Source organism: Sceloporus occidentalis, unplaced genomic scaffold, assembly GCF_023333645.1.
Source record: "Sceloporus occidentalis isolate IW3139 unplaced genomic scaffold, rSceOcc1.0.p SCAF_1, whole genome shotgun sequence".
Lineage (NCBI taxonomy): Eukaryota > Metazoa > Chordata > Lepidosauria > Squamata > Phrynosomatidae > Sceloporus > Sceloporus occidentalis.
Genome location: NW_028316981.1, coordinates 215099599 through 215115834, shown reverse-complemented (window position 1 = coordinate 215115834; position 16236 = coordinate 215099599). Strand labels below are relative to the sequence as shown.

Genomic DNA, 16236 nt, shown 5'->3' with positions numbered 1-16236 from the left:
GCCCCATGCTAAGTCCTCTTGTGCCCGGCCTAATCAGGTGTCTCAGCCCTTTCGGGGTGGGCGCCCTGCCTCAGCAACTGCCGGCAGAAAGGAAGGATCAGGAGGTTCAGAGGCTGGAATTGCAGGGGGCCATAAATAATTCAGTTGCCTCTTCTTCGACATCTGTTTTTTCTAGGGCCTTCTCACCTATAAAACCTGAGGCCCTTATTAAGTTGCTGGCTAGCTATCCCAATCGGGAGGCTGCTGCTTACCTTTCCAATGTTTTTTCTATTGGTTTTAGAATCCCGGTTTCAGCTCCCCTGGCCCATAATTTTCCAAAAAATTTACAGTCTGCCAGGTCCATGCCTGAGGTTCTTAGGACAAAAATCCAAAAAGAGATCTCGGCTGGACGCGTTGCTGGCCCCTTTTCTGAATTACCGTTGCCTAACTTGCATATTTCTCCGCTGGGTGTCGTTCCTAAGAAGGCACCTGGTGAATTTCGGATTATTCATCACCTTTCCTATCCGCCTGGGTCTTCTGTTAATGACGCCATTCCTGAGGAGCTGTGTTCTGTTAAATACGCCTCCTTTGACCATGCTGTTAGGCTTGTCAAGGCATGTGGAAAGGGTGCACTCATGGCAAAGTGCGACATTCAATCTGCCTTTAGGTTGCTGCCAGTTCATCCTGATGATTTCCATCTCTTGGGTTTCCAGTTTGAGGGTAACTGGTATTTTGATAAGGCCATGCCGATGGGCTGTTCAATCAGCTGTGTGGCCTTTGAGGCTTTTAGCACTTTCCTAGAGTGGGAATTAAAGAAAAGGGCTTCCTCGCCTTTGGTGACCCATTATCTGGACGATTTCTTTTTTGTTGGCCCTGCCAATTCTCCCAGATGTGCTCAGCTGTTGGACACTTTTAAAGTGATGGCTCAAGAAATTGGGGTTCCTTTGGCTGCTAATAAGACCGAAGGTCCTTCCACGTCCATGTCCTTTTTAGGCATTCAATTGGACTCCCTAAAAGGTTTATCTGCTTTGCCCTTGGACAAAATTGCTAATCTGTGTGAGTTAATTCAACATGCTTTGAGTTCTGTTAAACTCCGACTTAAACAGGTTCAATCTTTGCTGGGTCACCTCAACTTTGCCTGCAAAGTTGTTACGCCAGGCAGGGCATTTTGTGCTAGGCTTGCCAGGTCATTGGCTGGCCCTAAGTTGCTGCATCATCACGTTAGGGTTACCAGACCCATTAAGTTGGATCTTCAAATCTGGCTCCAATTCCTAAAAAGTTTTAATGGTGTCGCCATCTGGCAAAGGGTGTGGTGCCTCGGTGACAAGTTGCAAGTTTTTTCTGATGCAGCTGGGGGCATCGGATTTGGAATTTATTTCCAGGGTCACTGGTGCGCTCAGAGATGGCCTGAGTCTTGGCATGGAACTGGTGTCCTACGGGACATGACGTTCCTTGAACTTTTTCCTATTGTGGTGGCCATTCACATTTGGTGCTCTGAGTTTAAAGATAAGCGGGTTTGTTTCTGGTGTGATAACCAGGCCGTGGTTGCTGTCATAAACAAACAATCCTCTAAATCTGAGAGAGTTATGGCTCTGGTTCGTAAATTTGTTTTATGCTGTCTTATCAATAACATTTCCTTCACAGCCCACCATATTCCTGGAGTACAAAATAACATTGCAGACGCCATTTCTCGTTTCCAGGAACAGCGATTTCAACAGTTGGCTCCGGAGGCCGACATGTGCCCCACCCAGTTTCCTGTTGCCATGTGGGAGGTTGGATGTCTGAAGTAATGAAGGGAGTGATTTCTTCTATTGCACCGTCCACCCTTAAGACATATAAGCATGCCATCAAAAAATTGTTTGAATTTTATGCTGCAGTCGGTATGCAGCCTCTTTGGCCGGTGCATACTGATGTGGTTTTACGCTTCTTGGTATGGTTCAGACATTCCAACGTTGCTCCCAAGACTATGTCGATTCACCTTGCCGGGATCACTTTCTTTTCAAAGGCGGGTGGATTTGTTGATCCTTGCTCATCATTTTTGGTCAAAAGGGCTGTTGAGGGCTGGAAACGGATTTATGCTGCAGCCAAGGATGTTCGCAGGCCGATTTGTTATCAACTGTTATCGAAGCTCTGTTTGCAATTGCCTGTTATTTGTTCTTCCAATTTTGAATGTAAACTGTTTTATGCTGCTTATACTGTTGCATTTTTTGGGGCATTCAGATTGGGTGAGCTGGTGGCTGGGTCCAAGAGCGATATGTCAGGTAGGGCATTTTGTGCCTCTGACATTTCATTCACGAGACATGGTGTATATTTAACGGTGCGCAGGTCCAAGTGCGACCAGCTGGGGGCTGGACAGACAGTTGAGTTGCGTCGTTTGCATGGTTCTCCTGTCTGTGCTGTTAAAGCTTTGCGGGATTATTGGAAAATTCGGCCTTCGGTCGACAGGTTTTTGTTTGTTCATATGGATGGTACTCCTTTGACTAGGTACCAATTTGTTGCTGTGTTAAAGAAATCTTTACATGCTTTGGGGCTCCCAGCCGATGCTTTTGGGGGACATTCATTCCGCATTGGTGCAGCTACTGCTGCCTCCCGCGCGGGCATGCAGGTGCGTGATATCAAGCGCATTGGGAGATGGAAGTCTAAGGCTTATTCTGTTTATGTTCGTCCGCACTTGGAATTCTGCGACGAGCACTGAATTCGCTCTTGGCAGGGTTGGCGGTAGCCGTTGCGGTAACGGCTTTTGTGGCGGCAGCATAGGCCAGGATCTGCACGGTGTGGTACCAGGGCTACGGAGCTCTGGTTTGGGAGTCAGTAGGGACCCGGGGGCAAATTGGGCAAGCGTATGGCCATTGCGGGGGCCATAACGCAAGGACGCCTCCCGGTGACCAGGGGCTTAGAGAATATGTGAACACACGGCAGTGGTGAGGTCAAGCGGTGTTCATTAGCCCCTAGGTCATCCCAATGCCTGGTGGGTACCAGGTTTTGCTGTCAGACAAACATGGGGTTGTCTGATATTTTCAGATCCTGACCTTATGCTTTATGCCAACCCTTCCAATGGTTTGCTTAATAAAGTTGTGGCCTTTCTTCCAATTTGGTCTCCTGTGGTTATTTGAGCAAGCTTCTGAGGCAAAAATGGTGAAAGGTCTGGAAACCATGCCCTTTAGCAATTTAGGAAGCTAGGTATGTTTAGCCTGGAGAAGAGGAGTTTAAGAGGTGATATGATAGCCCTGTTTACATATCTAAAGGGATGTCATACTGAAGATGAAGCAAGTTTGCTTTCTGCAGTTCCAGAGAACAGGACCCAGAGCAATGGATTCAAACTACAGGAAAAGAGAAAAGAGATTAGAAGAACTAATGAGAGCTATAAGAACCATGAGAGTTATTTAACAGTGGAGAATGCTCAGAGTGGTGGAGTGTTCTTTGGAGGCTTTAAACAGAGGCTGGATGGCCTAATTCAGGATCTTACCCCATTAACAAATAAGCTGGTTTACTCTTCTGGCTTGAATTCAGGATCCAGGATACCCCCGGATATTATCATACCTAAATTGCCACCTATTTAGCCAGGATGCCACTCCAGGTCAAAGCCTCATTCAGCCAGCCAATTTTTGAAGTCGGAAGCTCCCAGACTTTGAAAAAGTGCCCGCTGAGCAAGGCTTCGACCTGGGATACAGCCAGGCGGTAGCATCCCAGCTAGATAGGTGGTGATTTAGTTATGATAACATCCAATGGCATCCAGGATCCTGCATTCAAGCCGGAAGAGGTAAACCAGTTTATTTGTTAATGGGGTACGCTCCTTAGAGATCTAAGAGATTTATGCTGTTTTAATATGTTGGGAGCAATTGGTGAGGCTGGCTTATCTGCTCTCCCTTTTTCTCCCTGTTTCAGTGTTCATTCATGTTCAGTAAGGGATTCTTGAGGTGGGCATTGTTTATCTTGCCTGTTGTAGGAAAACACGGGATCTTACCGCATTGCCCCTGGGGATGTGATGGGGGTGTGATGAAAGGGAGTGGGGTGAGAACAGAGTGGGCTATCACCCATTTCATCGCATGCCATAATGCCACCACCACCGCCGGAAGTTCCCATTGCATTCCAGATCCTTCCCAGAGGAGGCAATTTTCAGGAACTGTTTAGAAGCATTCCTGAAAATCGCCTCTTCAGGGATGGATCTACAACACAGTGGGAACTTCCAGAGACGGCAGTGGTGGCATTGTGCTGTGCAGTAGAATGGGTGATAGCACCCATTCTGTTCTCATCCCACTCGCTTTCATCACACCTCCATCGTGTACCCAGGGACAATGCAGTAAGGTCAACACACTGCTACAGAAGGGTTGGCTAGAGCAGAATTCTGCTCTGTCCTAGCTCAAGCTTTGTTTAGTGAAAACATGCTAGTGCAACCTGACACCAAAAATCTGTTTTTCCAACCCTTGCTCAACAACCCCTCAGCCGATGCTGCTAACAAACTTTTAGCTAGAAAGAAGACAGGAAAGAAAAGGAGGGTCTTGGGTAGACATAAAAAAAGACTGTGAAAAGGAGTTTCTTCATTAGAAGTGTTGTTAAGTGAGGTATGCCTGGAATTTTAATAGTGGTGTAGAACAGGAAATTTCAGCAGTTGTTGTTTGTAAAGTAGAGAATGAGTTAGAGCACTTAGAGTTCTGTTAAGGCAACTGGCAAAGTTCTTGCAAATAACATCACCAGGATTTGTCTTAATCCAAATGCTATAGTTCTTTTGAAGTCAGTTGTGACTGTCACTAAATGGCCCATTCCTAGTACCCTGGCCTTATGACTCAAAATATGCCTCAACAAAGAACTGTCCAGTCATTTTGATCCATCCTATGGCAAATCTAGCTAGATGAAATGTTGTTTCCCCCAAAGTATCATAACTAGATGATAATTCTCATTCCTACATTCTCATCAGGCCTGGATCTGGAACATGTCAGAAGTCTGGCTTGCTTAAAATGAGAGGGCCTTAGGGGACAGTCAGCCTTCTGCTGCTGAATGAGAATTGCTTCTCTAGTTCAGAAATACTGTGTGCCCGCACCATACGCAGATGCACTATACGCAGCTTTCAGCTTACACTGAAGCCGCGCAGCAATAAAATGAATATTGCACATGCCCATGCCGCTTGCACACCACTGCACCCAAGCCCCATTATATTCAATGGGGCTTGAGCATATTTGTTTTTTGTCTTATGCGGGGGGTCTGGAACGGATCCCCTGAGTAAGATAAGGGTTCCCTGTACGTGTATAGACTGGTCACTGGTATCTTGCAATTCACCCTAGTCACCATCAAGATGTGCCTAATCATGCAAGCCACCACCGTATTTCAGAAATCATCAAAAGAGTTGATTGGATTTCCAATCATATCAGTGGCCACAACAAACTTTCCAACTCAGGTCACTTGAGCAAACAGACCATGATTAGTCAGTAGGTCAGCTTTAAACAGTGGAAGTTCTTGGAGTCACGTAGAGGAGTACATTACCATCTTTAGGTCCTCCAGTTCTAGGTAGGGGTACAGCTGGCATATGAGCCAAAGCTGAAAGTAAGCGCTCCTGGCCGTCACATCTATCTGAGCTGTCATTTGAAGCTAAAAACCAGAAGCACTCCCAAGCTGTGAACACAGTCTTTCAGGGGGAGTGTAACCCCATCCAGGACTGGTTGACACACCTCCAAACCCAGATTAGGACCTTTGACAGTAAGCACCTCTGTGTTGTCTGGATTCAGCTTCAGTTCTCCTCATCCAGCCCACTACCTCCTCTAGGCATTCATTCAAAGGAGACATAGGGCCAAAACAGACCAGCAAAAAATGCCGGCTTCAGGTGGTGTGGGGGCATGACATACACACGGCACATGCCCCAACACCACCCCCAAGCTGACATAATGCTGCCCTGCTGACCACACAGTGGGCAGTGTCTTGGTGTTTCTGCTGCGTGGCATTTACACATGCCACACCTCAGAAATTCCAAAAAGCTGCTGCTGCAGTGGAAAAGGCACTTTTTTTCCACCCCAAAAAAGGAGTGGCATTTTACCGCTTTTTGGGGGGCCAGAACAATGCTGGATTGGGGTTGTGGTGTGAGGCTGACATGGCCTCGATCCAGCATTCAAAGGAGCAGCATAGATATGCCCCATTACAGCCATCTGTTTCGGCCCATGATATCCTTAGCTGATGCTGTTTTTGAAGGCATTGAGAAATATATTTGGCTGTTATCAGCATACTCATAGCAGCCCACCTCATGCCTCTGAATGATAAGGCTGGTTCTGGTGACCATCCCATTCAATTGTAGCCCAGTTTAATTTCTGGCAAGGGAATACTAATAATTTTTCTTCCTGAAGCCCAAAATACTTTAGATTGGTGCTAAGAGCCAATCACATTTGTATTCTGCTGAGAAGAGGTTTATCTCTGGTTTCCTGAGCAGTTGCCTCTCTGTGTAATCTTGCTTTGCACAAAAGTAGGTACTAGTATCTCCCAGCTGGGCATTCTTCAAAGACAGAGACAATTCATAATTCTTCATTCCAGTGGTGCTGAAGCGGCCTTCAAATTCCTTCTCAAAGGCGGATTCATCTCCAAAACCTTCTGATGTAAAAATAATTAGCTGAAGCTGGGCATCCTTCACCCTTTCTTGCTTGTACCAGTACATGTGTGTATTAGTACTCTTTTCCCCTTGTGAACAGGCCAGATTGACTGCTTGCCCCTCCCAGACCACCACATCTGGAGACTGATAAAGAGTAAAACCTAGAGGAAGAGGAAGAAGAAGAAGAAGAAGACTTGAATAGTTGAAGATTTTAATAATTGGAATTAAAATAATGCATTAGAAAACTTGATGAATTGGGGGGGTGACTCAATGCTGCAAAACAAGCTGCCCTAAACATGTTGTTTTTACCGCAACCTGTAATGGTTAGAAGAACACAATGCAAAGATATAGCCAAAATTGAGTTATATTTTTTTAAAAAAATCAGTTAACTTCTTTTTCAGTTTCTCATCTCTATCTATAAACCTAACACTTGCAAAATCATTTCATTGTTGATTAAACTGCTGTTTTAATCTAACTCAGGATAACTGATTCCTGGCCAACCAAAATGGGTTATATCACTGCAGTAACTACAATGGTCTTTGAAGGCCTTCATTGATCTTTCCCAGGTTTTACCTATTGATCCAAGACATAAATAATATAAAGATTCTGTACACGAGGTCAAACGACATCTCTATGGTACCATTTCCAACAAGTTATAGTGGCTCTTATATTTCAAGCTCTGGTAAGAAAGGGAAAAAAGTCTCAATGGATCACTTACCTGATGAAAACCATAAAATGACAAACAAATAGGGATGTGCTTTCATCTCTGCAAAAAAAAAAAAAAAGTTATTTCTGTGGACTTTCTCCTGACTGAACCAACTGCCAGACACAGCAACATCCTTGACTTGCATCAACAGGCAAATTCAACAAAATGCAGCTGTTGAGAACAGGAAGTTACAAGAGGAAAGACACAGAAGTTAGAGAGAAACCACTTATGCCAACAGATTAAAAGCAGAATCAGTTGGGAGGGCAATTGTTGAGGGATGGTAAATTATACACGCACACACACATATGTATGTGGCCAAGCAGGAATCCAACCCTGGTCTCCAGAGCCGTAGTCCAACTCTCAAACAGCTACACTACGCTGTCTGTTGTTGTTGTTTTACCACCATGGAAAGATGCAATTTGGATTTTGTTTTATAAAAAAATAAGACTCTACCATACTCCGAGTTTCAAGAACCAAAATATCTCAGACTGTATCTGTGTAACACCATGATAATTTACACTTGCATTTGCCTGTGAAGTTTCTTGTGTTTGGTTTGCTCAACAATTACCTTACTGTGTAGTCTTACTTAGCACAGAAATAAATGCCAGTGTTTTCCAGCTGGGCATTCTTCAAAGACAAAGGCAATTCATAATTCTTCATTCCAGTGGTGCAGAAGTGGCCTTCAAATTCCTTAATCCAAACTGGATGCTGATACACCCAACAGAACGAACCTTCCATGGTGGGAGTATCAGGTGACCTAAGTGACCACCTACCAACCTGGACTTCAAGTCATTTCTGATCTCTGATGAACCTAAGGCCAACCTATCATGGCAAGATTTGTTCAGAGGAGGGAGATTTCTGCATTCTCTTTTAATGCACCTTATCCCTGACAGGATAAAGGTGCATTTATTTTTTTAAAAGGTTTTATTGCATTTGCCTGTAGCTGGGTGAATGCAGTCCAGATGCAGCCCAGATGACAGCCGGACTTATTCTGTGGCTTTTCAGGAACGGGATTTTCTACCAAAGAGAAAATAACACAGAAAACATTACAGCCTTACCTGCCTCAGGTAAAAATGGAAGTGCATGTGTGCATTCAATCCCCACAAAGACCTGAAACCTAAGAAAAGAGATTTGACTTTGCTGTATTATGGCACACATCAAACTAAAAAAAAAATCACCTGTTGCATCTGCTGTCAAATATGGTGGCCTTTTTCCTCCTGCTCTTCATTTTTGCTACTATTTCTTCCCACCAATCTTTTGTGATTCCCTGTCTATGTCAATATCCCAGGTACAGATTGCCCTCTATATCCATTGATGTTTTTTATCCATGGATAAAGCATCCGTGACTTGAAAATATTTGTTAAAAATATAAATTTTTAAAAAAACTTTGATTTTGCTATTTTATACAAGGGACACCATTTTACTATGCATTCATATTTAATGGGACTTGAGCATCCACAAATTTTGGAATCCACAGGTAGATACCAAGGTCCCACAGAAATTGTGGAGAGGGCCATAGTTGAATTAGGGAACAATGTCTATTCCTCAGCACAGCATAAACAGATTTTAAAGCCTTGCTTTTATACAGCACTGCCCCCTACTGTAACAGATGCATAAGGGTTTACATAAAGAAGTAGGCAATTTGGATCTTAAGAGAAGCATCTCTTTTTTCCTTGCTAATGGAGCTTAAATTTTATATCCTGGAATAGCCTCATGGCCAGAAGGAGGAAGGGCTAGCTTGCATGAATGTCCCTCCAACACCAGCTGAACTGAGAACAGCAACATCTTGACAAAATATAAAGTTGTCATCATATTTTTTTTCTCCTGTATGATTTTTAACACCTTTACCTGATGAAGAAGCCAGTGGAGTTTCAAAAGCTTGCAGTATGTATATTGTGCTTTGTGGAGTTTGAATGTTGTTCTGCTTTGCTACATGGCCTACATGGCTGCCCTGGATATGTAAGGGTATCTGATAGGGTTGTTTGCAGCATTACATTTACAGATATCTCTAAGGTTTTCAGGAGATACCATTATCTCCCAGTTCTGTCACCAGGCTTATAGTCATCAACCCCTGAGTGAGGTAGTGATGTCTCTCTGGTCTGTTGGGATTTACTGTCTTGGACTTATTCCTAGATGCTCAAGTACCAGTGATAGAGAGCCTTGCATTAACTTGATCTGGTGCTGACCTCTTTCTCTTATTTGTAGAAATCAGATTTTGTATTAGTCATTCATGCTCATGTCACTTTCAGTTTGGATCAGGTTCTTGCACTCCTAGCAGATGGCCTGGAATCTTCTGCTGACCCAGAATGCCATCCATCAAGGGATTGTGCAGGGCCAGCAGGCTAGATGACATTTTATCACTTCTCTACCATGTAACCTCCAATGTTTCACAGATGAAAACTAAGACATATGTGACCAAGCAACATCAAAGTTTGACCAAGATGGCAAACACTGTTAATGAATAGGAACACACAAACTGAACCCTGGGTGGGCATGCACATCTCATTCCCATAAACAGTTGCATCCAGTGACTGAGTGAGCGCCACAGTGTGCATAAGTGTACTTCTATTTGCACACCATAATATGTGTCAGTCTGCTTGTGTGCACAGATCTTTCTTGATGTAGATGCTTCTCTTACCTGCTACCACAAGAATCTATTCTTCCAGAGTGTCACTGAATATAACCCCCCTGTTACACCCTGTTTCTAAGACCTCTAAGCCACATTGAATATAAGCAGCATTACCAGATGCACAGGGTTGTCTCTATCCTGCCTGGGTACAGGCAAGTACAGAGGTACAGCTTCAGTTGTCAGACTACAGCTGCATCTGCACTGCAGAAATAATCTGGTTTGACACTACTTTAACTGCCGTGGCTCAGTACAGTGGAATTCTGGAAAGTGTAATGTGCTGAGGAACAAGAACAAAGCATGCTGGAAACTGTAACATACACTTGCTGGCTTGTTCACTTATTATTTCATTTATATTCCACTTTTCCTTCAAAGAGCAGCAGGTGACGCCCATGGCTGAATCTCTTGCAGAAAATCAATTTGAGATATGAGTAAATAATAATAATAAAAGTTTTATTTATATACCGCCTTTCCTCTCGATCAAAGCGGTTTACAATTAGATAAAATTAAGTGACACATGTCACAGTACAGACCAATAAAATATTGCAATCACAATTACATTCATCCAATACATCACATAAAAACCCAGGGCGGATACATACAGATAAAAACCGCAAATTGTGGGTGAGAGGCTTCATCAATTAAGCTGAGTCAGAGGGGAAGGCTACTTGAAAGAGGTGAGTTTTTAATGCCCTCTTAAAGATTTCTATCGTGGGGCAGAGTCGGATCTTCTCTGGAAGTGCATTCCAGAGAGTAGGGGCTGTCGATGAGTAAGCCCTCCGGTGAGTTGTTTTTAGTTTTACATTGGGGCAATCAAGGAGAAGTTTCCCCGTTGTTCTGAGGGTGCGGGGCAGATTGTGTAGGGAGAGGTGCTCCCTTAAGTAACTCGGGCCCAAGCCATATAGGGCTTTATAGGTAACAACCAACACTTTGTATTGCGCCCGGAAGCTGATAGGTAGCCAGTGGAGAGATTTTAAAATAGATGTTATATGGTCCCATCTAGGGGTACCTGTGATCAATCTGGCTGCAGCATTCTGCACTAATTGGAGCTTCCAAACTTGGTACAAAGGTAGCCCCATGTAGAGCGCATTGCAGAAATCCAAGTGAGAAGTTACCAGTGCATGTACTATAGTTTCAAGGTCCTTTCTGTCCAGACAGGGACGCAGTTGGCGTATCAGCCAAAGCTGGTACCAGGCACTCCTGGCCATCGCATCTACTTGAGATGACAATTGTAGTGATGAATCCAGGAGTACCCCCAAACTGCGAACTTTATCTTTTAGGGGAAGAGTAACCCCGTCCAGGATCGGATGGCAAATTTCCCTGTCTGGGCTAGGGGTACCTATCACGAGTACCTCTGTTTTCTCTGGACTGAGCTTGAGTTTGTTTTCCCTCATCCAGCCATCAGGATGGATTTGTTACTTAATTATGCACATAAATATATGCAAAGAAAATAGCTAATTTGTGTTAGGATGTATTTGTTGGAGAACTTGGGGTCCATCAATCTTTTGTTTGCCCCTCCTTTTGGTTCTATTCCAGACCTTCCTCTGCCTGGCCACCTCTCTCAGTATCATTTCCTATCACATTAATCAGATACACAATGGCCTGACAAATATAGTCCATTCACAACCACTGGCTGCTCACTGTTGGCATCAGCACACATGTCCCTTCCCCCTAGGTGGCAGGGCTTCTCAATGCATCCATTGTCACACAGGCAGGCTTATGTTTCACGGTTTGTCTTCACAATCCATTCTGTGCCAGTTGTTAAGTGTTCTACAAGTACCTTTTTGTTATTTTTATCTCCTTTCGTGTATCTTGATCTCTGCTTTTTGTCACACATACGGGTGAACATCTTCCTGGAGACATCTCAGATGCTGTTATAGCCCCAAAATGGAGACATTCAATCTTGCTCAACGTTTCCTCTGTCCATAAAAATGCTTTATTCTTATCTCTTCCTAAACCATCCAAACGGTAATCCATACACATGCTCCCTTTCCAACACCATATCAAAAGTAGGGCTCAAATACTTGCCTTCTTGTGCAGGAAGGATTTTCTGCTTCTGAAATGGGGGGAAATAAATAATCAGGACTGTAAAAATGATAACACATGTTTAAAAGACATAGAAAGGATTGCTGAAGATTAGTGCCTGCTACAAATATAAAGAATCTGAAATTAGATTTCAGGCACAACCTACTGTTCTCAGGCAAATTTTTATTTTAATTTTTTTACAAAGTACATAGCAGCATACACAGGTTAGCAGTGGTGGCTGAACTACAGCCAATGAGACAATCTTGATAATGTCATTAAGTTTTAAGCATTACATAATAACCACAGTTTCACAGCTTGTCATTCAAACATACACAAAGGAGATTACCACATGCAGTTTTTATACTGTGATTACACCTAGAAGGGGAAAAAAACAGCTTTGATGATACTTATACAATGACACCTTCAATCCATAGCTGCTGCATCCCACAACTACAATTGTTGTTGTGTGCCTCCAAGTCATTTTTAACTTGTGGTGACCCTAAAGCAAACCTATCCTGGGGTTTTCTTGGCACATTTCTTCAAGGGGGGTTGCTATTGTCCGAAGCTGAGAGATTGTGACTTCCCCAAGGTCACCCAGTGGGTTTTTATGCTTGAGCAGGGAATCAAACCCTGATCTTCAGGGTCATAGTCATACACTCAAACCACTACACCATATTGGCTCTCGCACTGACTCTAACTACAGGGCTCTCATCTAAGAAAATTGAAAAGTAACGTGATGATATGAGCCAGTGAAATCCTTTCCTGATGACACAGCTTAAGCGTCCTCTATTCAATTTTCTCTTTCCATTAGCTTAGTATATTCAGATTCCGATGGATCTTAGAGGTATACACTCCACGTATTATAGATACACAGGGGTGGAAACAGCTTAGACTGTGTTATATAATAGGATAGGGTGGAAATGAAGCAGTGGCTAAAGAAAAACAGAAGTTAAGCCTGAAACCAACTTGTTTCTCATGTTTCTGACAAGCAACTATTCATATCTTGGAACATCTGAACCTTTTGGTAGTACAGTTGCCCCTCCTAACTCATAGATCTAGGATCCGCACCCTCTAATACCTGCGGAGGGGTGACCTGCGCTATCTCCAGTGGTGCACACTCCAAGCACATACTCCCAGGCTATGCATCCAGGGGCGCGCCCCATTCAAGCCTATGAGGGTTGAATATGCATGAGCCTCCATTTGTGCAGGGGGTCCAGAAAGGATCCCCCATGAAAATGGAGGGTCAAGTGTACTTCCTTTCATACTAAATGAATACATGTTCAGGAAGTGGGAGAGAAAACCATCCTGAGTCACACAGAGCCACAGACAAGGTCTAGTAGATCCTAAAAGCCCTGGACTGGAATCCTTACCACACTTTCTTTCTTTCTTTCTTTCTTTCTTTCTTTCTTTCTTTCTTTCATCAAATGACTAAACAAAATTATAATAAATATAGTAGGCCCTTGGTATCCACTAGGGTTTTGTTCTAGGGCCCTCCATGAATACCAAAATCCGTGGATGCTCAAATTCCATTAAATAAAATGGCACAGTAAAATGGTATCTCTTATTTTAAAAATGGCAAAATCAAGGTTTCCTTTTAGGAAAAATATTTTCAAGCATGGATGGTTGAGTCCATAGATAAAGAATACATGGATATGGAGATACAACTGTGCATCTACATGCTTTGGAAACTTAACCCTTAACCATTTAATGAAGGTTTTCTACCTCCAAATACCTTCAGAAAGTATAATTATACATTTTACAACATATGGGCCAGAGAAGCCTCTTGCCTGAAGAATGTACCTGAAAGAAAACAACCAAAATCCTTTTGGAAAGGATGCCATTTTATTATGTAAACAATCACACTTATCCCACCTTTTAAATCTGATATGGCAGAATGAAAACCACAGTCCCTCCTCTCTGGCACTGGTTCCATCCGGCCCCAATATTTCATATAAACTGGGCGTCCATTGTGCCACAAGGCAGCTTCAAGAAAAGTCTGAGCGATTGTGTGTAACGGCATACTCTGCTTATAAGATGATGTACCACCAGCCGCTGAAAAATCTGCTGTTTCTTTTGTCCACCTCATGCCTTTGTTCCAGCTGTTCCTCAGTGCCTCCATTGTGTTTTTCTGCTTTTCTGGATCCCACCCACCAGATCTACTTGCAATGGGACCACAATGATGAAGATGCCATGATGACATTTGAGCTTCAAGCCCACTCAACGGGATGGGTGGCTTTTGGCTTCACCCATAATAAAGAGATGCTCACTAACAGCTGCTTTGCTAACTGTGCTCTTATCCAGAGGCAGATGTTGCATCCTGAAGCCAATTCCGTCCATCCTCTTGGTCAAAAAGGCAAAACACAAAACACACATCTTACTTTAAAATGGAAGAAAGAAAGGCATATGGAGGTATAGCCCCCCCCCAAAAAAAAAAACAAGATTTCTTTGGCTGCATCCACACTGCAGAAATAATTCAGTTTGACACCACTTTACCTGCTATGGAATTCTGGGAACTGGAGTTTTCTGAGCCATGGCCTTCTCCATCAGGGAGCTCTGATGCCACCACACACTATAATTTCCAGAATTCCATAGCACTGAGCCATGGCAGTTAAGTGGTGTCAAACTGGCTTACTTCTGCAGTGCGGATACAGCCAAATTGACAAAATAAGAACTGTCGGAAAGGTCCATCTGCTCTCCAAGTGTCTAACCAAAAGATTGCATCTATGAGATATTTGATGACATGGACTGTCTCCTCTCTAATCCTCTTTTAAAACCCTCGGAACCATCAGTACATTCTGTAGTAGCTAATTATTTGCATTAATTATGTGCTCTGTGAAAAAATACAAATATCAATATCAATATCTATTCTAATACCTATACAGCTGCCATAAAGAACTGGGGTCCACAACACATGAAAATATGCATTCTAGCATGAACATTTACAGTAATTGAAGTTTATATAAAGTGATTTTCATAAGTGGGTCTGGAACGGATCCCTCACGAAAAAGGAGGGGCAACTGTATATTCAGCACTGGGTTTTTCATGTGGGCTGCTGTTTGTCTTTGGAAACCTTTAGCAACCTAGAAGAGGATGGGTTTTAGTACTGACTTCATCTATCCAACAACAGTAAAAAGCCATTATTACAGTCAACAAACCAATTGGCAGCACATTAAATATATGTTAAAACAATACAAAAAAACATTTGTATTAAATAGGTTTAATTTGTTTATCTACCCAAGATTTAACAACTGTGGACAAACCTGAAATTTGGCTTTCACAGAATCCAAAACACAGACAACAGAGGGAAACTTTACTATTTGTGTTGTTTTTATTTGTTTTTCTTGTTAAAAATTGTACTTTAGATCAGCGATAACACTTGTTGAAATACATTTGGTTGTGCTGTATCTATATCTGTTTTGTATCTTTTTTTAGATTGTACCAGTTTGTGTAAGATTAAATTATTGTAATTTTTTAATATTAGGATATAAGATGTCATGTGTTCTGGATCCCAGTTCTTTGTGACATTTATGTAACCATGCATTATTTTATTCACCCTGAATCTCCTGCTGTCAGTCAATTCTGTGCATGACTCCTAATCTCTTTCCCATTTTTCCCCATACCATTAATAAATATGTAAACTCTCGCCCCCAGGAATCAAGTTTTCTCTAAGAAGATCAAAAGAGTCCTGTGGTGGCTACAGACTAACAAATTTTATGATACATGAACAGACTATAATTAACAAAACTTGTGGACGTTTTTGCTGCAAAAGACTAACACACTCAGGAAAGTTTCACTAAATGGAAATGCCCAGATACATTGACTTTCATTGTAGAGCAGGCACTGCAGCACACAACATGAACTTGGCCTTTCCTAGACCTTTTTCAGCTTTTATGGTATCCTTTTTTAAATGTGGGTGGCATGCCCAGAATTGTACAAAATATCTCAAAAATAATTATACTACAAATTTAAATAAGGGAATTACAGTACTGGCAGATTTGTAACTTATATGGACCTGGAAATCTGGAAGCAATTGAGGATTTTTTTTAAAAAAAGTAACTTTATGGAAAAGTTTGCAAAATGTCAAAGGTATCTGTTTTCCAGAGCTATACCGCTCAGCATTTGGTACATATAATTTTATGTTCAGTGTGTAGTTGTTTAGCACATGAGAACTGGCACTGAGTTCCTGAAATATCTCCATTCAGCAGTGTGTCTGGGATGACGTGCATGTTCTCTCTGTAGTTACACATAGATGTTGCAATATAAAATGATAAGTGCACATGTATGAACCTGCACCTCTCCACTAATGTACATATTCTCCGTTCCTCTTGAGAT

The 16236-nt window shown here is 42.6% G+C and overlaps 1 gene segment (V, D, J or C); it reads right to left on the bottom strand.

Moving 5' to 3' along the window:
• Window positions 1-7338, bottom strand: part of LOC149323382 (T cell receptor beta constant 1-like) — a 105822-nt gene extending 98484 nt beyond the window's left edge. The window contains 2 exon segments of the C gene segment in view: window positions 6387-6708; window positions 7266-7338. Coding sequence covers window positions 6387-6708; window positions 7266-7311 — 368 coding nt within the window.
• Between the last annotated feature and the right edge of the window lie 8898 nt (window positions 7339-16236).